This window comes from Thunnus maccoyii, chromosome 20 (assembly GCF_910596095.1).
Source record: "Thunnus maccoyii chromosome 20, fThuMac1.1, whole genome shotgun sequence".
Classification (NCBI taxonomy): Eukaryota; Metazoa; Chordata; class Actinopteri; order Scombriformes; family Scombridae; genus Thunnus; species Thunnus maccoyii.
Window position 1 is genome coordinate 1,921,424 of NC_056552.1, and position 25,820 is coordinate 1,947,243.

The 25,820-nt window shown below is 39.9% G+C and overlaps 1 protein-coding gene across 1 annotated transcript; it reads right to left on the reverse strand.

Annotated features, from left to right (window-relative positions):
- Positions 1–11,575: 11,575 nt before the first annotated feature.
- On the reverse strand, positions 11,576–14,658 carry nog3 (noggin 3). The gene has a single exon (XM_042397535.1). It carries the CDS (start codon positions 13,498–13,500, stop codon positions 12,829–12,831), a length of 672 nt encoding a protein of 223 aa, XP_042253469.1. The 5' UTR covers positions 13,501–14,658; the 3' UTR covers positions 11,576–12,828.
- Positions 14,659–25,820: the final 11,162 nt, after the last annotated feature.

The following is a 25,820-nucleotide window of genomic DNA, read 5'->3' on the forward strand; positions in this document are numbered from 1 at the left end:
ACACACACACACACACACACACTTTCACACTCTGTCAGTTTCATTCATTTTAATGGAGGATGAATGACAGACAGAAACACACTGCTGCCCTCTAGTGGCTGTCAGACCAGCCTGCAGGCTGCTGGATGATGGACAGACGGGGTTTTCTCAAATTTGCTCCAAAAATCAAAATGTGATGGAGGAAGTACTCAGATCCTTTACTTCAGTAAAAGTAGTAATACCACAATAAAAAAATACTCCATTACAAGTAAAAGTCCTGCATGAAAAATCCTCCTACAGTAAAAGTACATAAGTATTATAAGCTTGATGTAGTTAAAGTATTACAGTAAAAGTACATAAGTATTATGAGCTTGATGTAGTTCAAGTATTGCAGTAAAAGTACATAAGTATTATGAGCTCGATGTAGGTAAAGTATTGCAGTAAAAGTAGTGGTTTGGTCCCTCTGACTGATATATTATTATATATGACATCATTAGATTATTAATAGTGAAGCATCAGTGTTAGAGCAGCATGTTACTGTTGTAGCTGCTGGAGGTGGAGCTAGTTTACACTACTTTATATACAGTTAGCTAGTTTAGTCCAGTGGTTCCCAACCTAGGGGTCGGGCCCCTCCAAAGGGTCAGCAGATAAATCTGAGGGGTGGTGAGATGATTAATGGGAGAGGAAAGAAGAAAAAACAAAGTTCTGATACACAAATCTGTTTTCAGTTTTTGGACTTTTTCTCTAATCTTTGATTTTTGCTGAAATATTGGATCATTTGAACATTTATTGAAATGAAAGCATGTGAGAAGTTTAGAGGGAAAAATCACTATTTGGTGGAGCTGTTAACAACTCATAGACATGTGAAATGTGACCCCGACTACACACTGCTTTTTGTAAGACGTCAAAAGCCAAAAAGGTTGGAAACCACTGGTTTCATCTTTAACAATGTGTTGTATTTTAAAAGCTTGTTATATTATCCATTGTGTCAAATCTTCATCTGAAAAGTAACTAAAGCTGTCAAATAAATGTAGTGGAGTAGAAAAGCTTCAGTTTCTAGTTGTAACAAAATCATTTTAACTTTATCATAAAATATTTTTAGTCATGTTTGACTATTCTCTGATTCTCTGATTCCAGCTTCTCAAATGTGAATATTTTCTGGTTTCTATGACAGTAAACTGAATATCTTTGGCTTTGGGAGAGAGAGAGACTTTTTTTCTACCATTTTCTGACATTTTATAGAACAAACAACTAATCAATTGATCAATAATGAAAATAATTGCATCTTTAAAGCGATTATTATATGAGAGACACAAACCTGGCACCTTAAGATTATGCAACAACAACTTTTTTCCTTTCATCTCCATTATTTTGGTTTCTGTGTGTTTTCCCCTTAAAGTTTATTCAAAAAACTGCACTTAAGGATTTTTTGTGGAAAAAAAAACACATTAAACACAAATTATTATTCCAAGCAGAGTATTTTTATGTCTTAAAACCTGCTACAACAAATCTTTGATGATCTACGTTACCCCACAATGTGACTGTAAACAGATTTATGTCCCCACAACATGAGTTATACCTGTTACACACACACACACACGGTGACGGCAGCCTGGGATTACCTAACAGCTAACTGTGTGTGTCTGTCTGGGCTCGAGGAGTCTCCCTGTTGGCACAAAGACAGCCAGACTGTCATCAATCTGCTGCTGTACTAACACCACTAACTGTCAACACAGACCTGCAGCCTGTTCACACACACACACACACACACACACACACACACCTTTGTCTGTATACGCTCAATGTCACGTGTGAGAATTTACTTCACTTATCTTTCACTGACATGAAAAAACAAAGCATTTCCGATAAATTGTTAAATTGTTTTAGTCATTTTTGTGCTCAATTAACATTTTACTCTCTAACAAGTCCTCCAGACGTGATTCACAGGACACATTCTGCACATTTCCAGCTCTATATTTATATTCTGGGGCTCTACTGGAATATATTTGCATGATTTCCAGTTAAAAACTCCTTATTTATCTTCTACTGGTCCTTTATGCAGCCCCTCAGTTCAGCCTCTGTCTGAAACAGGCCGTTTTAGCTCCTGTCTCTTTAAGCCCCGCCTCCTGATGAGCCCACTCTGTTCTGATTGGCCAGTTTTCAGGAAGCTTCCTAAGGGGAGGGGTCATGTTTAGCTTTTAGTGGTTTTCTGTTATTTATATCCTGTTCTGATGTTGGATGTTAAACATGGTAAACTTCAGGTAAACGTGTGTAGAAATGCTGCCTGCAAGTCAAAAGTCAGGGCTTCAATCTGCTCTGAACGCTTCATTTGCAACGTTACCTCTACTTCCTCCTCATGATGACGTCAGATTGTTTGTGCACAATTACAAACGGCAGTCTGTTCAGTAGCCTTGGTTGCTAAGGTGGTTGCTAAGGTGGTTGCTAAGGTGGTTGCTAAGGTGTTTCCATGTGTTGTTCAGCTCCAACATGTACGGATGGATTTGAGAAGTTGACATTTGGAGTAAAGAAGGAGAAGAAGAAGTGAAATCCTGCTACTATAGTTTGTTTACGTAGCCTCCAGAGCCGGAGGAAGCTTCCTGAAAGCTGACCAATCAGAACAGAGTGGGCTCATCAGGAGGCGGGGCCTTAAAGAGACAGGAGCTAAAACGGCCTGTTTCAGACAGAGGCTGAACTGAGGGGCTGCATAAAGGACCAGTAGAAGATAAATAAGGAGTTTTTAACTGTAAATCATGCAAAGATATTCCAGTAGAGCCCCAGAATATAAATACAGAGCTGGAAATGTGCAGAATATGTGTCCTTTAAGATGTAACAGTGCAACCTGATGTAGTAAATTACTAGTTCGAAACTAGTAAATAGTTACTTAACTTAGGAATCCATCACAAGTTTTGTAATGGATTTACAAAAAGTTTGCGAAACACAGTCCAGTCGCACAAAAGTTATTTGCGAGTGACACTCAGATTGTAAATGGCGGCTGTGTGATGTTCACAAATGATCGTCGATGCTCACACGCTCTTCTTGACATGTTTTACCAATCAAAACAATCTCATGTTGTAAACTTGGTGAAACTGGCTGCTGGATCTTTAAAGGGCTCTGAGACGTTTCATTTATTCTAATATTGAGAAGTATTTGATACGTACAGTACGAGAGGCGGTTAGTGGTTCTGGTGGCATTTTTGGGTTTCCAGCTGGATTTAGACTGACGAGTCAACAGCGAGGATGTGAAACAATGTGGAGTCTTTTTAAGACTGGTGTGTGTGTGTGTGTGTGTGTGTGTGTGTGTGTGTGTGTGTGTGTGTGCCAGGTATTCCTCATGTTGTGGGGACTCGCCTCCCTTATGGGGACAAAAAGCAAGTCCCCATAATGGAAATCAATAATTTTCGGGTGAAGACTTGGTTTAAAGTTAAGGTTAGTTTAGGGTTATGTTAAGGTTAGGATAAGTTTAATGTCCTTTGAAGTGATGGAAACACAACTGTGTATGTGTGGTGTGTGTGTGTGTGTGTGTGTGTGTGTGTGTGTGTTCGTGTGGTATGTGTGTATGTGTGTGTGTGTGTGTGTGTGTGGGATACTGGCGGCGGCGGTCCTGCTGGTGGGCGGCTGCAGAAGCCGGCTGTCTCCTCGCACCAGAGTGAAAACCTCGAAACGTCTCGGTGTGACATCCGACTTCTCCCGGCTTCTCCCAGTCCGACCTGTCAGAACCTCCACAGTTTGTTTTCTCAGAGCTCCGTCCTGCTGTGTGTGTGTGTGACTACATATATAAACTGGATATATATATGTGTGTGTGTGAGTAAGGCTTAAACTATTCTACGTATCACTACTGGAGACTTTTTATGGCTTTTCTTCAAGAAAATGACAATATGGTGATGTCACTATCTGTCATTCAGTCCACCATTGTGGTCCAGACAGAAACACTATTGAATGAATCATCATGAAATCTTATACAGACATTCATGTTCCCATCAGCGTGAATTATAACTTTGATCTCCTGACTTTTCATCTGGCGCCACCATCTGGTCAAAATGTAACTTTGTCCAATACTTTGGTTTATAACTAAAAACCTGCGAAACTAATGACTTTCCCATCAGCCTAAGCTGTCCCGTGTGTTTATGTTATGCCAGCGTGGCTGTAGACTCCTACAGGATCATTCTGGTGATTTTCTGTAACATTACAGCATCACGTCTTCAGTCTCCAGAGAGTAGTTCTGTGTAAGGTGGACGCCACTGAGCATGTGCGGGAACGCGATTCTGTTTACAGCTTCATTAGCTTGATGTGCTACAGATCACAACCTCTGGACTTTAGATTATAAATTGTGAATAACTTCAGTACAAAGTTATTTGCTGTTATTAGTCTTCGGAGATGTTTCTAAACAAACTAACGTGACCAAACTCTTCATGATGAAGGAACATGTGACCCAGTGCAGCGCTGTGACTCACTGACCTGTTTTTAATAGTTTCACCGTACAGATCCGTTGCACCCCTAGTGTTAACATGTCAGCTTTATAGACTATATTTTGTATGTCGTGCACATAGATGAGAGTGTGTAATTCATGTATTTGATAAATGCATTAATACTTTCTGATGTGAACCTACACTTTTAGATCTGTGAATGTTTTCTGTTCCTGTATCACATTATAAGCTTTTTGGTGCTTTATATATTTCTGTATACTAATAAAATACACAGGAAACACGTGTAAATCATGTGATATCTTGTCTGTTTTTGATGAGAACATAAATCTGTTGTCACAATAGAACAATACTATAAATTTGAATTTCACTTTGTTGGTAAAATCACACATCTGAACCAGTCCATGGCTAAAATGAGCACTTCTTTGTTTAGAGACAATATGTAGATGCTAAATGTCTTTAAAGAAGCAGCCTTTACACCACTCAAGCACATTGTTTTATTGACATATAAAATTGCCCCCCACCCCTCTGATTTCATCAGGTGGGGGACAATGATATAGTTTGATGTGGTTTGTTGGTTTTCCTCCTGTCCTCCCCAATTTTATTGAGTCACCAGCCGCCACTGATACACACACAATACTTGTTAGTAGATCAGTTCATTGTTGGTTTGGATCCAAACAGGAGATTTGTTGACAATAAGAGAAATATAGAAAAGACAGCGAGTGTTTGCCGTAGTTGATAAAGAACTGATACTTCATTATAATGTTGTATTTGTGCTTTTTCTACAAAGAACAATGTACTATACTGTTGTATTGTTGATTGATGTTTTATTTAAGTGATAAGAGAATATTAACTGTAAATAAAACTATAAATTAAATGTTATTTTTTCTTAAGTGGAAAACATGTAGAGAAGGTGGAAGTATAATTCGGAGCCCTGAGTACTGCCTGCAGGCCCCAAAAAACATGCAAACAGTGTTGGCAGACTGTATGCAGCCTGAGAGGCAAAACCCAGGGGAAAAAAGCTGCTTTTGCTCGTCAAGCTCGTTGCTGTGAGTCCACTTTGTCATAACTGATGAACATCTTAAACGATTTTCCACATCAAAGTGTGTGTTTCCATACGAACACAGTTTTATGCATCATGGCCTCTGACCTGAGATCAGAGTGTATATAAAGGCATGATGGGTAAGAGGTTCAGTAAGGATGGCAGTGCCGGTCACCAGCCCCGTCTGACACACACACACACACACAGATGTAGACCAACATCAAAGTCAGTCTATGACCTCGACCTGAATACCTGCCCACCCTGCAGCGATAAGAGTCTGTTTGAAACCCAACAATCCTCCACACCTCCCCCTCTTTACATCACCATCCCTCCTTCTTCAGACCTCCGCCTTCTGACAAATACACAACACCTGTCCCCCCTCTCCACTGTCTCTGACTGACTGATTGATTGATTGATTGATTGACTCAGGACCATGGTTAGAAGGCTGGGTGCATGGTGAGAGTTGGGAGACGTATTTGGAAAATATTTCATGTGGTTTGACTCTTCAGAAAAGTCTTCAGAATGATACGATGAGATTTATTTATTGCTGTTGTGTCGTATTTATTTTTCAACAAGACAAAATCAGACCTTGTGTGTTACTTTCACCTTTTCTCACCTTTAAGTGAGTACGCTGGAGAAAAACTATCAGTACTACACTGTAAAAAATACTGTCCTGCATTCATAGTTTTACTCATGTAAAAATACAGAAGTGTATCAACAAAATGTACTCACATTTAGGTGAAGCTCATTTACATACTGCTGGATAGTTTTAATATAGAACAGTGCCTCACATCTTATTTCTTATTTCATCATATATTTTGTTTGTAAAATATGAATCTGTGATGTAACCAGTAACAAGCTTTCAGATAAATGTAGAAGAATAACAAGTAATATTTTCCCTCTGTAATACAAGCGACTGAATCTCTCCGAGTAGAAGGACACAGATGCATTAAATGGAAATATTTAAGTAAAGAACAAATAACTCATAACTGTAACCTGTAGCTGTTTTGTCCTCATTGAACCAGTCAAAAAAAACCCAAACTGATATACTCGAGTGACGTATTTGTACTGTATTACTCCAGATAATATATATCAGCTGATAAAATAGGATGTATTATAGATTAAATCAAAAGTGGACAAACGGAGTACTTCATTGTTTAATTTGCAAGGCTTGTTGGTGTAATAATTCATTTATACACTCCCATTAATAACTATACCAGTCACTGAAGATCAGGGAAAGATTCTGCTCATAGTAGATAAAGATATAAATGATGTTTAATACAAACTTTGTTGGTGTCTTCTTGTAAATTCAGATCAGATCAGTGAAGAAACTGCAGCTTTTAATCTCTCTGCGTCTCATTAGAACAAACCGAGTCAAGGACACGATGGAGGCGTCACATCAATGAAATCCTTCACATAACTTTAAATCACAAGACGAGTCAGATAAAAAAAAATAAAAAAGTTCTGAGGTGCTTTGAACCTGCAACAGAAAAACTAATTAAAATGATCTCTTCTTTTAATCAAGCTGATGAACGACTGATACTGTGTTTGGTTCTGATCTGTAAAGAACAAGGACTCAGAGTTCATCAAGGATTCAAATCACGTCTCCATCCAAACGAAGCTCAGATTTTAACCTAATTTACAGAAAATGATCAAAATGTTTGTTTCCATCCACTGCTGCTGTGTGAGTATCAGCGGATAAACAGCAGGTGGCGCTAATCCGCCAGTCGCTGCCGTTAAAGCGTTGCAGAAGAAGAAGACACAACGAGATGACGTCATTAAAAGAGCGACAGTCAAAACTCAAACGATGGAAAACATGATGGAAATATGACGTTTCTGTTAGTTTCATGTATTGATGTGAGGAAGGTTACAGTCTCCTCATCATCATCGCTCCACACAGATCTGATGTTTTCAGCTCTTCAGTGACGTTTAGGTCACATGATTCATGACGTCATCATTTATCCACACGACTACTTTTACACCTCAGACAAGCGTTGACATATTTTCGCATATTTCAGGATTTTTTTGAATTTTCATTTTCTCTCTGGTTTTTTATGCACAAATTGAAAAAGTGCATAAACTCAGATGGAAGAAAATACACTGAGAGACTGTCCTCAAACACACAATAGAAATAAATATTTGTAGTTTGTTCAAATAAAACACCTGCAACTGTATTTGTACGGCACCTTTCATACAACATGACGCTCACAGTGCTTTACATTAAGAGAAAATCATTTAAACAGATATATTAAAGGGTGGCAAAACATTAAAATACAATAAAACAGGTAGAATAATATGAATAAAGGATAAAGACAACTGAAAAGCAAGATGTTTCTTTAAGGAATTTACAGAAGTTGCACGGTTGATATTTATGATCAGGTTCTGGCTCATAGTAAGAGACGGCTGCCTCTCCAGACTAGAGGTACGTTTAATGCTGCTTTTCATAGAGTAACTCAAACCACTGTGAGTCATATGAAAAGGTCAGAGGTCATCACTGACATGTACAAAGCATCAGCAGACCTGCTTCATTTATAAGTCTGAATTATTTAACAACCTTAAAGGAGCATTCTGGTGATTTTCTATATTTATCCTTATGTTTGGATCCAAACCAACAATAAACTGAACTACCAACAAGTATTGTATGTGTATCCAAACCCTGATATATCTTATTCCTCTGTGCCGTAGACCTCCTTTGTTGTCCAAAAACTATTAAAAACACGTCAGTGAGCCACATTGCTGCTCTGGGTGACATGTTCCTTCATCATGAAGAGTTTGGTCACGTTAGTTTGTTTAGAAACGGCTCCAAAGACTAATAACAGTGATCACATTTTCAGTCTCCGGAGAGTAGTTCTGTGTGAGGCAGACGCCACTGAGCATGTATGTAAATATTTACACAGATATTTGAGGGGTTTTTTGCTGGCGTCTAATCTATTCTGTTGACTGAATGACTGTCGTGACTTGGCAAAAAGAAGAAGACAGGGATAAGGATGCTGCTTGCTGCCCCCTGCTGGATGGTTGTGGGTATAGCAGGACTTTGCAGGCACATACGTATATGCAGGTCTATGGATCTAACCCGAACAACTTGGTTGGGCCAATTACGATTTTGTGTAACTATAAAAAAAAAAAATTTTAAAAAAGAAAATACAGGAGATTTACGGAGAAATTACGAAACAGGAGCACGGTGGGAGAGGCGGTGAAAATACGGAGGAAACTCAGGAAAAACGGGAGAGTTGACAGGTCTGATTGTATCATATCATATAGTATCGTATCGTGTCATATCGTGTCATATTGTATCGTATTGTGTCGTATCGTGTCATATTGTATCGTATTGTGTCGTATCGTGACGTGTCGTATAGTGTCGTATCGTATCGTGTCATATTGTATCGTATTGTACCATATTGTATTGTATTGTATCGTATCGTGTCGTATAGTGTCGTATCGTATCGTATCGTGTCGTATCATGTTGTATAGTGTCGTATCGTATCGTATCGTGTCGTATCGTATCATATTGTATCGTATTGTACCGTATTGTATCGTATCGTGTCGTATAGAGTCGTATCGTATCGTGTCATATCGTATCGTATCGTGTCGTATTGTATCGTATTGTACCGTATTGTATCGTATCGTGTCGTATAGTGTTGTATCGTATCGTGTCTTATCGTGTCATATCGTATCGTATCGTGTCATATTGTATCGTATTGTACCGTATTGTACCGTATTGTATCGTATCGTGTCGTATAGTGTCGTATCGTATCGTGTCTTATCGTGTCATATCGTATCATATCGTGTCATATTGTATCGTATTGTACCGTATTGTATCGTATTGTGTTGTGTTGTATAGTGTCGTATCATATCTTGTCGTATCATATTGCGTCATATTGTATCGTATCATGTCGTATCATATAATGTTGTGTTGTATCATAACATGTCGCGTTGTATTGTATCGTATCGTATTGTGTTGTGTTGTATAGTGTCGTATTGTATCTTGTCATATCATATCGTATTGTATAATGTTGTGTTGCATCATAACGTATCGCGTCATATTGTATCATATCATATCGAGTTGTATCATGTTGTATCGTTTAATGTTGTGTTGTATCATAACATATCTCATTGTATCGTATCGTATCATGTCGTATCATATCATATCGCGTCATATTGCATCATATCGTATTGTAACAGCTTGAAGTCAGAGACTCTCGTTCTTCTGATGAACTTTAAAGTTTCTTGCTGATATTTTTCATAATGTTTTTGATTGTTGTAATTAGTGTGTCTGTGTTTGTGTTTGATGATGTTTTTGTGTTTTGTGATGTGAATGAATCATCTTATTGTCTCTCTCTCTTCTACAAGAGATCTTGATCTCAATGAGATTTCTTGAATAAATAAAACTTAACTAACTGCTGTTTGATGACTTACAGCAGCCGTTGGGTTTATAGAGGAAGAGACGGTCGACTCTGACTGTCTCGCTGAAGTTTTCTTTTTTATAGATGACATGAGATCTTTTATGCAACTCAGTAAATTCCAATAAATATGACTTTGTAACATCTTATAAACTCAAGGGATGAATGACACAGGTACGTAACATGATGTGGTCGATCTGATCAGAACAGATTTGTCAATAACTGCACTTTGCTTTCTAAATTAGGGAAAGTCCAGAATTTGTATCGCAGAACTGGTAGTTTTTAAGCAGTTATCTGGTTGTGATTTGATTTTCATTTAAAAGATGAAAAAGTAAAGTAAGTAGTAAAGTAGTAGTAGTAGTAGTACATTAAAGTAGTAAAAAAATCACTTTAAAAGGACAGGATGGGTGTAAAGATGCTAAAACTGGTGCTTTAGCATCTCCCTTTGACTTGTTTTTGTTGTGGCAGCTGCATTTTGTAGAAGCAGAAGTCTGTTCGCTGATTCTCTCTTTTGGTAATTGAACTAAAAGACGAGACAACACCAACACCAGACTTTCTTGGTATCAGAAAGAGCAAAATGTGATCTGACGTTTGCAACCCATCAGTTCTGGATGACGAGTCACTGTTATATTGATAAACTCACAGTATTCTGTCCTGAACTTTATGAGTCTGTATGTCAGATATCAGCAGTTAGGTTCAGCCATGGACCAGCTGTTTATTGTACAGGCGGGGGTGCTTTTAATATGTTTTGTTTGTTTATTTACTGTCACTCATTCAAGAGAAAAAAACTGGTTCATGAACAGTTTTAGGTTGTATCTGAGGACAGATGTCATAAATCATCAGTAAGTGAAGGTAAACAGAGAATCAGCAGCTCATTTGGCAAAAAAAAAGACTCAAACATGAACTGTGTTACGCTACGAGACTAGAAATGTAATTTATATCTTATTTACACACAATAAATAAGTTATTGACAAATCTCTTCTGATCAGATCGACCACATCACGTGATTCATCTCCTCAGTTTATAAGATGTTACAAAGTCATATTTATTGGGATTTACTGAAGAGTCGCACAAAAGATTTCATGTCGTGTATAAAAAGGAAAACTTCAACGTTCATTAAGGGGCCAAATATTTTTGTAGGAGGTCCAGATTTGGCCCACGGGCCGCTGTTTGCCAACCACTGGTGTAAGGGTGTTATCTGCTTTTCCACAATCATTGAAGGACTCAGACAGCAGTAATGATTATTCTCAGGAACCAGAGGAAACATGGAGAGCTTCCTTTTCAGGACCGGAGTCAGGAAAAGTTGCTGCATATAAGAATATAAGAAAATAAACAGTCGGATGTGTAACGAGACAGAAAAATATGCCTGAATTATGCTTTTGTATCATTGCTTTGTTCTTATTCTCTGATTTCCAAGAAAGAAGCTTTATATTTTGGGTGTTTCGGTGTGATGAGAGTGACTTTTTTCTCAGATCCACAGCACAGAAAGAAAACCCGTCTCTTCACATCGTTAATGAGAGAACTGCTGTCAGACATGCACACAGAGTCAGGTAGACGTTAGAGAGCCTGCAAATGTTAAAACAACCACTTTAAGCTTTCTTCCTCCCTACATCTATACATATCTTCCCTGTTTTGTTGTATGTAAATTATCATTATTGTCTTTGATGTGCTGCTGTACTGCTGTTGGTTATATATTGTATTTAGGTTGATTGCAGCACTGTTGCACAAGTCAAATTTCCCCTCAGGCACGATAAAGTTGATATTTTATGATCTAATTTCACATTGAATGTAGAACATGAATCTGTAAAGTCACCAGAGACACCAGACGTGAGGTAAATGTAGTCGAGTAAAAAGAACAATATTTATTTTTGAAATGTAGACGAGAAAAAGTAAAAAGTCTCCCATAAATTAAAAAACTGAGGTACAGAATTAGTACAAATTCTGTTCTTCTCATTAGTCTTTATGGGTTGTTTTTTGCAGTTTTTAAGCAGTTATCTGGTTGTGATTTGATTGAGTAGAAAAGAAAAGTCGTCTACAGGTGAAGGGTTGAATTTCAGACATTTGTCTCGGAACAAAAAGCTACACTTTTCTTTTGTCGCACACTTCCTGTGAGGCCGGCAGGTGAAACCACACCTGGAACCAAACGTCCTCACGGTCGTCCGTTTGGTTTCACTTCAACACACCAGACAGGACAAGAAACAAACCAACACAGAGTCTGAGTCACATTATTTATAAACCAACTCTCCTTTTTTTTTTTTATTTGACAGCAGAGTTCTGATTCAAACTGACATGTTGTTAAAAAGTGAGCGCTGAATAAAAATATATTCAGTCTGTATTCATGATTTTTGTCTCTGTCAGAAATTTGGAGTCAAACATTTGAACAGTTGGAGCAGAAATCTTCATATTTTCCCCACAGAGGTCCATAAATTCATTTCCGTTGACAGAAAACAGCTTCAAAAACTCCTTCATATGAAGATTTTGATGCTCTCAATTATAAATATAAACAGATACAATCAAGATACGTTTAACAAATACAGTAGATTTGATTATATTAATAATACTGACCTTTTTATACAAAGTTCTGTCATAAAATAAAATAAAAACATGTACATCAAATATACATTCTGACACTGGACAGTGCACTGCAAAAAATGTCAATTTTTAACAAGTCATCTAAGTTATATTCAGTCTTAAAATCGTATTTTCTTAAGCTGATTTTTAAATATGAATCTTTTATAGACAACATGTTGAAACATCAGGCAGAAGAAGATTCAAAAAGCTGATTTGATTTTGGAATAAAGTTTTTTTTATATATATAATCAGTGGTACATTTCTTCACTTTGTTGCAGGAAAACAAGTTTTTAAGACTCATTACAGGTTTAAATGGCTTGTACAGATCGGTAAGTTTTGCAGCATGTGTATAAAAATAATCATGAAACTTTGATTTTAATGACTCGTCCAATAATTGCAGCAACAGAGAGTCATGTTCAGTTCGGGCAGGAGCATTTGCACTCTGATATAATGGGGTACTGAACAGGTATCCAGGCGCATTTCAGACCCCCCTTTTTCTGCAGGCAGCGCCATCGCAGGATCGTAAAATGAGTCGATTTGGCAGGTTTGCAGACCATCCCTTCAGGGACTGAACAAGACCGCTTATTGTAGCAGCTCCCCACCTTCACGTAGCGCGGCCAGAATCTGCTGCCCAGGTCGTTCCATGCGTAAACAACCGGGCAGAAGGCGTAAGACCACAGCCACAGTTGCAGCCTTCTCCGGAGTTTTTTACTCGGCTTCTGCTTCTTGCCATGCTGGACCTCGAACTCCATGGCCCGGATCTCTTTGGGCATCGCTCCGGAGAGCTTCTGCCGCAGGTCCGCGTCGCTCACATCCTCGTTCCCCGCGTATTTGTCCTCCGGCGGGGACACGGACATGAAGTGCGGGTCGAAGTGGCTGCCCAGAGTGCTCCTGAGCTCCGTCTCGTTCAGGTCCTTCTCTTTCGGGTCCAGCACTGGATCCGGATCCTCCTTTAGCTCCACTATGGGCAGAGTGTCACTGGGGATGGGACGGAGGAGATAGTAGTGTTGGCACATGCCCTCCTCTATCCTGAAGCCCAGAGAAAACACGAGCATAAACACAGCCATCAAATAACAGGATTTATCCATCTCCTCTGTACAGTTTCCAGAGACAGTCAGAATATTCAGGGATAATCCTCCCGAAAGAACAGAAAGGCGCCGGGTTTCCCTCTGAGTGTCTGGCTGCAGGGAAGATATCCAAGTCTGAGCCGAGAGCGCGCAGCAGACGCACCGCTCGCACCGGGGGGAGTAACCGCGGCGCGACACGCTCCAAAACTTCTCAGCAACTTTCAGACAGCTGCTGGCGGGTCAGCGGAGCACAGAGAGGTAGCAACAGAGGGATTTCCCCGCCTCACTTCACAGTCCATGACCCGGGTCCCTGCTGGAGAAGAAAACGGACTCAGCCCTGAGCTTTCCCGGTCAGCAGGTCCCGGTGAGACGGCTCAGCGGCCCGCAGGTCGCTGCTCTCAGTCCACATGTTGGCGCACCGGCTGCTGCTGCTGCTGCTGCTGCTGCTGCTGCCTCTGGTCCTCCTGCAGCCAAACTGAAGGCGCCTCTGACTGCACCCAAATATCCAGCAGGGCGGTGATGTAATCCCGCTCTCTCTCTCTGATTGTAAAGAGACCAGCCCTCCATGTTGACCCGAAAACTCCCTCCCATCCCGCAATACGCACACACTTTACGCACAAGCACGCACAGACATAGCCGCTACTATAGCCATATGTTGATAATTATTAGGTGTATCAGCATTAGTAATATCAGACATCACTCACTGTTAACGTGCAATTATATATAATAACTGTGCTATAAATATACTCACTTCAATAAAGTATCATCAGCACAATGTACATAAATCAAAAGTAAAAGTAACAAGTAACATGTTTGTGTGTAGACTCTTATAGTTTGATATTTTGATAGTTTGTTTGACCTTTGCTGACTGTTCCTTTAACCTGCAGTAACCAATGACTACTGCTGTCAAATAAATGTATCAGACTAAATGTTGGCAATAAATTCTCTCCTCTGAATTGTAGTGGAGTAAAAAAAAAAAGTAGTATAAAATGGAAAAATACTCAAATAAACTACATCAAAATGATACTTAAGTACAGTACTTGAGTAATTTCCACCACAAACAGCAGGCCTGCTGTAAACAGTGTTGCTGTGATGGTCACAGTGGTGCTAATGGCTGCAGCGCTGACTGGTGCAACAGTAACGTGGGTTGCAGTGTTGGTGTGTATTAGTGTGTGTATTAGTGTGTGTTACAGTGTGTGTTACAGTGTGTGAATGTGTGTGTATTTGTGTGTGTATTACAGTGTGTGAATATGTACAGTGTGTATTACAGTGTGTGAATGTGTGCAGTGTGTATTACAGTGTGTATTACAGTGTGTGTGTGTGTGTGCAGTGTGTATTACAGTGTGTGTGTGTGTGTGTGTGTGTGTACAGTGTGTATTACAGTGTGTATTACAGTGTGTGAATGTGTGCAGTGTGTATTACAGTGTGTGTGTGTGTGTGTGTGTGTGTGTGTGTGTGTGTACAGTGTGTATTACAGTGTGTGTGTGTGTGTACAGTGTGTATTACAGTGTGTGTGTGTGTGTGTGTACAGTGTGTATTACAGTGTGTGTGTGTGTGCAGTGTGTATTACAGTGTGTGAATGTGTGCAGTGTGTATTACAGTGTGTGAATGTGTGCAGTGTGTATTACAGTGTGTGAATGTGCAGTGTGTATTACAGTGTGTATTACAGTGTGTGAATGTGCAGTGTGTATTACAGTGTGTATTACAGTGTGTGAATGTGCAGTGTGTATTACAGTGTGTATTACAGTATGTGAATGTGTGCAGTGTGTATTACAGTGTGTATTACAGTGTGTTAATGTGTGCAGTGTGTATTACAGTGTGTGAATGTGTGCAGTGTGTATTACAGTGTGTGAATGTGTGCAGTGTGTATTACAGTCTGTATTACAGTGTGTGAATGTGTGCAGTGTGTATTACAGTGTGTGTGTGTGTGTGTGCAGTGTGTATTACAGTGTGTGTGCAGTGTGTATTACAGTGTGTGTGTGTGTGTGTGTGTGTGTGTGTGCAGTGTGTATTACAGTGTGTGTGTGTGTGTGTGTGTGTGTGTGTGTGTGCAGTGTGTATTACAGTGTGTGTGTGTGTGTGTGTGTGCAGTGTGTATTACAGTGTGTGTGTGTGCAGTGTGTATTACAGTGTGTGAATGTGTGCAGTGTGTATTACAGTGTGTGAATGTGTGCCGTGTGTATTACAGTGTGTGTGTGTGTGTGCAGTGTGTATTACAGTGTGTGTGTGTGCAGTGTGTATTACAGTGTGTGTGTGTGTGTGCAGTGTGTATTACAGTGTGTGTGTGTGCGTGCAGTGTGTATTACAGTGTGTGTGTGTGTGTGCAGTGTGTATTACAGTGTGTGTGTGTGCAGTGTGTATTACAGTGTGTATTACAGTGTGTGTGTGTGTGTGCAGTGTGTATTACAGTGTGTGGATGTGTTTGCAGTGTGTATTACAGTGTGTGTGTGTGCAGTGTGTATTACAGTGTGTGAATGTGTGCAGTGTTGGTGTGAATGAGCTCCAGTGCAGCAGCAGACGTGCAGAGACTCTTCGCTGCAGACAGACAAACTGCCAGAGGAGTTTTTTACGAGTTCTTCTGGTGCCAGGGTCGTGTTTATTTTATAACTCTCCTGGTGAGATGCTCTCAACGTGTGTTTAGACTGATCCAGCTTCTGCAGCACAGCAGAGCGCTTCTTCTCCTCCTGCTGCTTTCCATCAGTTGTTTTATGTCTTTTCATAACGCTGGACTCATAACAGGAGCATCCACCAACTGCTCGGTCAGCTGGGACATTAAAACAGATCTGAACTGGAAGAGAAGGTGACAAACTATAACCGCATATATCCATCTCAGTCAGCCATTTCATCTTAAACTTCAGCCTCAAAATGTGGAAAATCTGCCACCGAGAGGGATAGAAAATCATATGTCTGAGAATATAAATCAGCCTGGAGCTTAAATCATGCAGCGTTTTCTCTATAGTGGACTAACTGATGTGATGATGTTTTAATTTCTATATACTGACAGTGTTTTCAGGTTCATTCCTCAACCAACTAAGACTTTTATTAATTGAAAATTGAATTAAACAGGATTTTCTGTCTTACTGGCTAATTATATCACATTTTCTCTGATAAATATGTGGTTTTAAGAGTGAATATGAGACCAAATGAGTCTTTTTTGCAGCTTAAGTATAAAGAATGAAAGCTTTTGTGGTAATAATTTAATCCCAGCAGCCGATAAATGAAGGCTGGAACCAGAAAAAGATGCTTAAATGGTCACACTTCAATTAGTGAGCGAGGCAGCAGCTCGGACTGAGCGCCTGCAGCCAGAAGGCAAAAACCGTTGGAATGTTTGCTCATGTTGTAAAGGTTAAATTATGAGCCTGATAAAAAACAACTCTTGTCTAAGACGCTAATGCTGAAAAAGCCGGGCTGAGATAAAGGGCCAACTGTGCTGAGCTGGACCGCACTGAGACGGGGACAAACAGGCCCTGAATGTGGGGAGCTGGTTCCTGTTGGGAATCCCGCTGCTGAGGGTTAACGTGCCCACACGGAGCTGTAACACTCTGCTGCTGCAGTGTTTGGTGTGACCTGTGACCGGCGGCGGCTTCCACACGTCTCTTTACTCTGTAAAAGCAATTAGTGACACGTCCGCCTCTCAAGTAAAAACTCCATTATAAAAATCACATCACAGGCCTGCGACTGTGGACTTTACAGGTCTGTGGTGGAGGAGACGTCGCAGGTTCCATCGGCCCGAAACGTCCCACCCAACACTCCTTATAGGATCAGTCTGGTGATTTTCTATATTTTACTTCTTGCCAACAAATCTCATGTTTGGATCCAAACCAACGATGAACTGATCTACTACCAATACTTGTGTGTATCCAAAGCCTGATGTGTTTGATTCCTCTGTGCCGTAGACCTCCGTTGTTGCCAAAAACTAATAAAACCCCGTCAGTGAGTCACACCGCTGCACTGGGTGCCATGTTCCTTCATTATGAAGAGTTTGGTCTCATTAGTTTGTTTAGAAACGGCTCCAAAGACTAATATCAGCGAACATGTTTTCAGTCTCCAGAGAGTAGTTCTTTGTACGGCAGAGACCAGTGACCATGTCCAAGAATGCAGTCCTAAACTATTTATCTTCTGAAATGGTGTGTGAATTTTTATAATAGTAGCTTCTTCTCTCCTTAATATGAGAAAAAACTTGAGTATTTGCAATTCTCATATGTTCCTTCATTATGAAGAGTTTGGTCTCATAGTTTGTTTAGAAACGGCCAAAGACTAATATCAGTGATCATGTTTTCAGTCTCCAGAGAGTAGTTCTTTGTACGGCAGAGACCACTGAGGAAAAACCTTGAGCATTTGCAATTCTGACCAACTTCTTATGCTCCTCTTGTGTCAAATGTGTTTCTAAGAGAAATAATATATCTCCTTTTTCTTATTTTGGATGTTCTTCTTTGTCTTGATGTAATTATTGAGGCCATTTTATTGATTTTTAAATTTCAATCCAGTGGTGGTTAAGATTGTTATGGTCTTTCTTTGCCTCTAAAATCCAGCTGGTTGAATACAGATTAGAGAAGCTGTAAAAAAGTAGATGCCTTCAGTTAGTAGGTGAATATATAATGGGCGTTATTTACCCTGGGTTTCACCTCTCAGGCCACAAACAGGCTATCAATAAAAGTCTGACTCAACATGTCAATATAAGGTGACCTCTTTATCAGGAGGAGGAGGGTTTGGGGGGATGGCTAGATAGAAAAAAGGCAGTCCCCATGGCTCAGGCGTCCAAACTATGATCTTTCCCTAACGCCAACTAAGTGGTTTTTGTGCCTAAAACCAACCAGACCTTAACCACAGCACTGTCACACCATAAAACACCATTATGTTATAAAATTGTCCTATGGGTCGTTCTTCTGGTCCCCATCTGTCCTCCAGAGGGCGCTGAAAACACTCATATAGGACATTTTGGGAGTCATTGGAAATAGACCTATTCTGTCATTTTGGTATGAGGATCTGTTGCAAAGCCTCATCACAAAGGCTGAAGCCTGTTGGAGGCCTGGCTTTGCCTAATTGTAAATTTTACTATCGGGCTGCTAATCTCAGATTAATGCAATATTGGGTGCATTGGATAATTCACCTTCATATCCTATGTGGATGACTGTGGAGGCCTCCTCAGCTCCACCTGCCTCATTTACAGGCTCTTATTCATGCCCCCATAAATTGTTTCTGTTTCTCCCTACACTAAAAATGTCATTGTTAAATCAACACTTAAAGTATGGAATCAGTTCAGATGCTACTTTGGTTTGCAAACTCTCTCCTTCCAGTAGCTGTTAATCACCATCTTTCATCCTTCTCTAATAGGTGGAAACTTCTCATGTTCAGGTCCTTTGGGGTATTAGTAGCAGCAGCGTATGCAGGTTAAGCTAACCCATTGTTGCTAACTTTGGAGCTAACCCCCTTCATTTTCCAGCGGTTGAGGAAACAACAGACATAACTTTTCTTGGTCTTGACAAGCTGCAGCATTTATGAACTGACACACTGTACACTGTACTGTACATTTACTGCCAGATTCCAGATTCCTCTGCTCCGCTCGCATTCACCGTCAACTTCCTGCTACGCGCACAAAATACGTACTGCCCTATTCCTTAAAAGGAGCTACGCTACCAAGAGTTTCCCAGACAACAACACAGAGGTTAACTCACGTTTCAGAACAGCGCTGCAAAGAGGCTCCCAAGCGCGACCCAAGATTTCTGAATGAATGGATATTTGGTTCTCGTTGGCGGCCCGCCAGGCCCGAACAATCATAGGGGAAACACTGAGTACCCTAAAGGATCAGCAGCTCTGAGAAATACTCCCAAATCAACATTTCTTCAGATACCCACAAATCCGTAGCTTTGTTAATCCCCGTAGCCTTCCAGAGGCTGCACCCACTGACTCCTTTCTGACCCCACTGTCATCCACAAAGGGTATGATATCTGTCATGTATAATCACTCTTTACGTCCCACGTCCATATATAATATTAAAAGTCAACAGAAGGAGGATGTAAGAGAGGAAATCCCAGAGCAAAATCTCACACTTTGGTGACACTTCATCTATCTGTGCGAGGCCAATCTGGTGTAAAATCCCCCCCGGACAGCTAGAATCTACGGTGACGTCGACCCTACTGGTGACAGATGTCATTCAGCCCGTATAACATACACTCATACGCTTTGGTCGCGTCTCTCCCTGCACAGTTATTGGACAGGAATCTTTAACAGTATTTCAGTAAGTGTTGGAATAACATTTGAGCCGGCTGAACCTGACAGCTCTTATTATTGGAGTCTCTCCCTCCACTGTATCATTGTCAAAGTACGAGACAGACTCCGAGGCCGATGCTACGCTGCTAGCGAGGCGTCTGATTCTATTAAAGTGGAAATCCCCGACCCCACCTCCTCATTCTCTACGGGTCTGAGATATTCTTCATTTCATTAAACTGGGATGAAGTAGGAGTACGATGAGAGATTCAGCAGCCAGATTACAGAAAACACTGAGGTCTTTCTTCAAGGTAGCAGATAAATTATTCTTCAGTTAAGGTGCTCTGATGTCTATTATACTGTATATGTATATATATGTATTCATATATTGTCTCTGATGGGTGACCAGACTATGTGAGTCGTTCTTTCTCTTGTTGTTGTGTTTTTGTTGTTGTTTGTGGAAATGTTAACTCAGGTTATACATTTAACAATTAGACCTTTACTCTTAGAAGAAGTATTGATAATTTTCTCTCATCTTGAGGATTGTATTGTTAGTTTGTATTGTTAGTTTTCTACTGTATTTTTTCTATGTATTTATCTTTAATGAATTATTTTTACTTAGATCTTTAGTATCACTATTACTATCTCTCTGTCTCTCCATGTTTACTGGTATTTACACTCAATGTGTCCTGCAATGTGCACTGAAACTCACAAACTGAACTAGTGATTCATGTTTGCCCTGAACACAAAACTGTTTATTGAAATTATTGTTTATTAAACTCATTTAATTAAAGCCACGACAGCAAGAACGTCTTTAGTGACTAAAACTGTTTCAACCCTGAATGCCTTTTTTAAAAAGACATTTTATTTTGCAGTTTGTATTTCGAGATGTAAACACAGCGCTGACTGAGTCTCACTTCTCTTTCATCAACAGTACTTGTAACTCGCAGGGTAATTAATGGATATTCATTTCCTGTGTTTTACCTTTCTGTTTCTTTCTAAATAAATCGATATTTAAAGTGATCGTAGTTTTAGCTTCCTCATTACAGAACCTGTTTTGGCGTTTTTGACTGTAAAGGCTCGTGCACGCCGTCAGTATCTCGTAGACAGACGCGTTGGAGGAAATGTCCGTTCAACGAGGTCTAAGGACAGAAACGTTGTGTCTCTAATAAAGTTTATTGTGAGTAAAGGACAGTCTGCAGTTCTCTCTTCTTCTCTTGCATATTGGCAAAATAACTTTGTTCTAATTCTCTTTTATTAAATATTTCATTATTGTATTTATTGGCTTTGAAAAAAAACTAGTTGCTAGTTAATTTGATTAAACTGGAGGTTCGTTTACAATCTGACTGATCATCTGATTAATGTGAACATTTATGAGAAAAAACAAACAAACAATGAAAACAAGATCCAAACTGTAAAAAAACCTCCAACGTTCTCCTTTAACTGAAGGCTGATGCTGTAAAGCTCAGCTGGATAAAAAAATGAAGGATTTACAGCATCATAACTCTGAAAACTGATGAACAGAAAGCTGCTTCACACGCAGACGGATTCTGCAAGAAGAAGATCGATGGAGAAAAATGTTCCTCTGACTTCATATTGAGCCGTTTTTTCTTCTTCTTCTTCTACTCCTGACCCCTCTTCCCCTCCTCCCTCCTGTCTGCTGCTGAATTGGAGTATTTGGGTAATTTTCTGGCCTGCTGATGTGACAGTGTGTGACGGGCGCCGCTAAACTGTCATATCTCTGTGGGGAGGAAGTAAGTCGGTGGCAGAGAGGCGATGCTCAGATAAGACTTCCTCTCTCTTTGTAAACCTTTTATCCTTCACTTCCATATCAGGGTCACAGAGAAGGAGCCTCGGGGGACTCTGGTCACCGATTTGGGGGCTTAAAGTTCCAGGAAAAGTCACCACGGAGCCCTGAGGTGAGACAGCCAGTCGGCCTCTGTGAGTCCCAGAATGTAATCTTTAAGATTTTCTTTATATCAAACCCAAGTTTAGTCAACAAGAAATTCGTCTGTCTTACTAAACACACACTGGTTTATTTCATAAAAGCTTGTCTCTGTGTTGTTGTACTCTACATATGAGGTTATTCTGTGTGTATGTTATATATGTTTTGTAATATTATGTGTGATATTAACATGGTTATCATGTAATTGTGAGATTTGTATTATCAATGTGAAAGAAATTCTAAAAATTCTTCTAAAATTCTAAATAAATAAACAAAAACAATTATCCAGGTGCTGAGTCCCAAAACATTGTAGGTGATTTCTGTCTCATAAAGACTCACAACACTGTAAATAATCTATTTGATATTTTTCTTTACTGTATTTATAAAAAGTACAACATTTTAAGTCCATCATCAGGCGCAGAGGCACCTCATATTCACTGATTGACACACACCTGAGTCTGTTTCATACGTCTGTACCTGATGAATTTTGGCTCAAAATGTTCTTTTTATAAATGTAATAAAGAAAAAAAGAATTTTTAAGGGAGCGTTCTGCAGTCCTTGGAAAGCGGGAACAACTTTTTCAGCAACAACCATTCAGTGTTTTGACTTTCTGTATCTGCTGTATCTAGTTTTTCTGTTACTGGAGTCCAACTTTGCAGCACAGGATTCAACTGTTGTTGCGCCTGAATGCAGCATGAATATAATGATAAAGGTGGCAAGTTTTATCTTCTTCTATTAGTGTGTAGAGTGTGTAGTAGAGAGATGAGATACAACAAAGATCTCCAGCCAGACTTGAACCGGGGACGCTGCGGTTCTCCTTCAGCGTCTTAACATTAAAAGTGACAGATTTATTATCAAAAATGAAAGTTGAAGTAAATCTTTAAAACAATGAGACCTTGAAAGATAAAACAAGCTTCCCACTTTCAGATATTTCTGTCAGCTGAAATGACAACTCTGGTTGTAAAACCTGTCTGACTTTTTAACGTCTCCAGCTGACTTATGAAAATTGGAGATCTGTAAAAGGATGTTAAATATGTATTTGATGGCTTCATCATCTTGTGCTAACTCAGCGCTTTGTAATAGAGAAAACACAAGGCTAAAGCTAACAGGTCTCAGGCTAAAGGGACGAAAGACATGAAAATAAAGGAGCAGTATTGTTCTTGTAGTGAGGGAGTATGGTCCTCATGAAGCTACAGCCAGCAGCAAGTTAGCTTAGCTTAGCATTTATGTTTTTACACTTCAGTTTTTGTGCAGATCAAACAAACAATATATAACATGTTAACCTCTGAGCTTTAGAGGTGCTGGGAGGCTGTTTCCAGTCTTTATGCTAAGCTAAGCTAACCAGCTGTAGAGGATCTTCTTCAGTGTTTTTGTAGCTACTGTCAGAAAAACAAGAGAAGAAGAACAGATTGTCTGCTTACTTAAACTTTAATCCAGTGGTGGAGTAAGTATTCAAGTATTACCAGCAATATGTAGTTAAAGTGTTTAAGTAGAAGAACTGGTTTGCTGAAATATTGGATCATTTGAACATTTATTGAAATGAAAGCATGTGAGAAGTTTAGAGGGAAAAATCACTATTTGGTGGAGCTGTTAACAACTCATAGACATGTGAAATGTGACCCCGACTACACACTGCTTTTTGTAAGACGTCAAAAGACAAAAAGGTTGGAAACCACTGGTTTCATCTTTAACAATGTGTTGTATTTTAAAAGCTTGTTATATTATCCATTGTGTCAAATCTTCATCTGAAAAGTAACTAAAGCTGTCAAATAAATGTAGTGGAGTAGAAAGTACAATATTTCCCTCTGAAACGTAGTGGAGTGGTACAAAAACGTCAAAACTGTACAGAACTCGAGTAAATATACTTAATTACTTTCCACCTCTGGTTTAAACCAGCCGTGACGATCAACATAATGAACAACATTGTGCAGCGAAAAAACCACCAAAGCAGCCAAACTGTCACTCGGCCTCTCTGGACGAAAACATTACGTCACGTTAAAGTCCAGCGATCACGTTCACTTATCATCAAAAGCCTCGTCCTCTTGTACTGCCATTACCATTTTCCACAGATTCCACTTTGCTCCTTGAAGACGCAGCGTGTGTTTTTCCCTCTTCTTTCCACTACAGACAGACACAGATCCACATGTTTTGAATCACATTTTCCTTTGATTTTCCAGAACACGGCTGCGATACGGCCCGCCGCAGTGGATCAGTGGTTTCCAGCCTTCGAGTCGAGTGTGTGTGTGTGTGTGTGTGTAAATGCGCCCTGTGATGTTCGAATACACCGTTAGCTTAATCTTAATAGCGAATCAAAGGGCCTCCCAGGATGAAGCACAAACAGGCCGGCTGCCTCGTTCGTGACCCAGCGAGATAAAAACTATGAAGCATATAAGAAAAAAAAAAAAAAAAGAGGCTTTTGTTTGTTGTTTATGTAATTCCCCCCACAAGCAAGAGCTTTGATGGTGAGACAACCGGAGCAATTTGGACGCTCCATTTGGGTGAGAAGGCTTCAAGGTGGCAGAAATGGGTCACACAAACTCACTGACATGAAACTGGCATTTATCTAGCTCACATTTCACCCTGCCTCCCCTCGTTCAGACTGGCAGCAGAATTATCATTTCAAAGAAGCCAGAGGAATACATTATCTGAACTTCCACGTCCGAACACGAGTCGAGACTGGCAGTGAAATACAGATGTTAAAACAGATGTTTTTCCTGCTCACTACGAACCAAAACATACAGTGTTATTTTATCCCTTAAATGTCCTGAATACCGCCAATAAATCCAGATTAACTGTTCAATAAAAACGCCACAGATTCGAACAGTTAGGAAAGGAAAGGTCTAGTTATGAAATGAGTTATTTTAGTTCCTTTAGTGTAGCTTTACAGGATTATTGATGTGTTTTTAATGGAGCTCCAACACCAACTCGAGGTTGATATTGGACGACCGAGCAAAAATAATGAAAACAAATTCCCAGAAAATCATCAAAAAGAAAATGTTATGAATACTTGTTTCCATCCGCTGTTTTTTTCCTGTGAATATTAGGAGTTGATTCATCAAGAGAAACCATCTAATCCTCCAAATTAAACAACGAAATATGTCGTTTGACCATGCGGTTGGAAACGTGACACTCGTGAAATGAAAGTGAACTGCACCACTGCTCGGGATCATAGTTACTACTGCCACCAGATGGATATTTCACTCGAACCTAACTGTTGTTTTTGGGCGACTGACATTATGACCTGTTTGCTTTCTTGGGAGGAAAGTGTCTGATAAACAGCAGGTGGCGCTAATCCTCCAGTCGGTGCCATTAAACTGTTGCAGAAGAAGAGAACAAAACGAGATGACGTCATTAAAGACGGTCAAAGCTCAAACGATGGAAAACATGATGGAAATATGACGTTTCTGTTAGTTTCATGTATTGATGTGAGGAAGGTTACAGTCTCCTCATCATCGCTCCACACACATCTGATGTTTTCAGCTCGCTCAGTGAAGTCACATGATTCATGACGTCATCAGTCTGTTTACATTCGCTTTATATCCACACAGCTGCTGTTACACCTCAGACAACAGGAAACACTTTTTTAAAGGGGACACATTAAGCTTTTTGTGATTTTGTGTTATTTATATTCTGTTCTGATGTTGGATGTTTAATAAGGTCAAAGTTCAGAAACTTGAGGTGAACGTATGTAGAAATGCTGCCTGCAAGTCAAAAGTCAGGGCTTCAACCTGCTCTGAAAACTTCATTTGCACCGTTTTTTTTCTACCTTGCTGACGAGCTCATGTCATGTCGTTGAGCATGCTCACAAACAGCCATCCATTCAGTAGCCTTGGTTACTAAGGTGGTTGCTAAGGTGTTTCCATGTGTTGTCCACTCTCATATTTCAGATGTGATTCAGCTCCAACATGTACGGTTGGATTTGAGAAGTTGACATTTGGAGTAAAGAAGGAGGAAAAGAAGTGAAATCCTGCTACTATAGTTTGTTTACGTAGCCTCTGGAGCCGGAGGATGCTTCCTGAAAGCTGACCAATCAGAACAGAGTGGGCTCATCAGGAGGCGGGGCCTTAAAGAGACAGGAGCTAAAACGGCCTGTTTCAGACAGAGGCTGAACTGAGGGGCTGCATAAAGGACCAGTAGAAGATAAATAAGGAGTTTTTATTCCAGTAGAGCCCCAGAATATAAATATAGA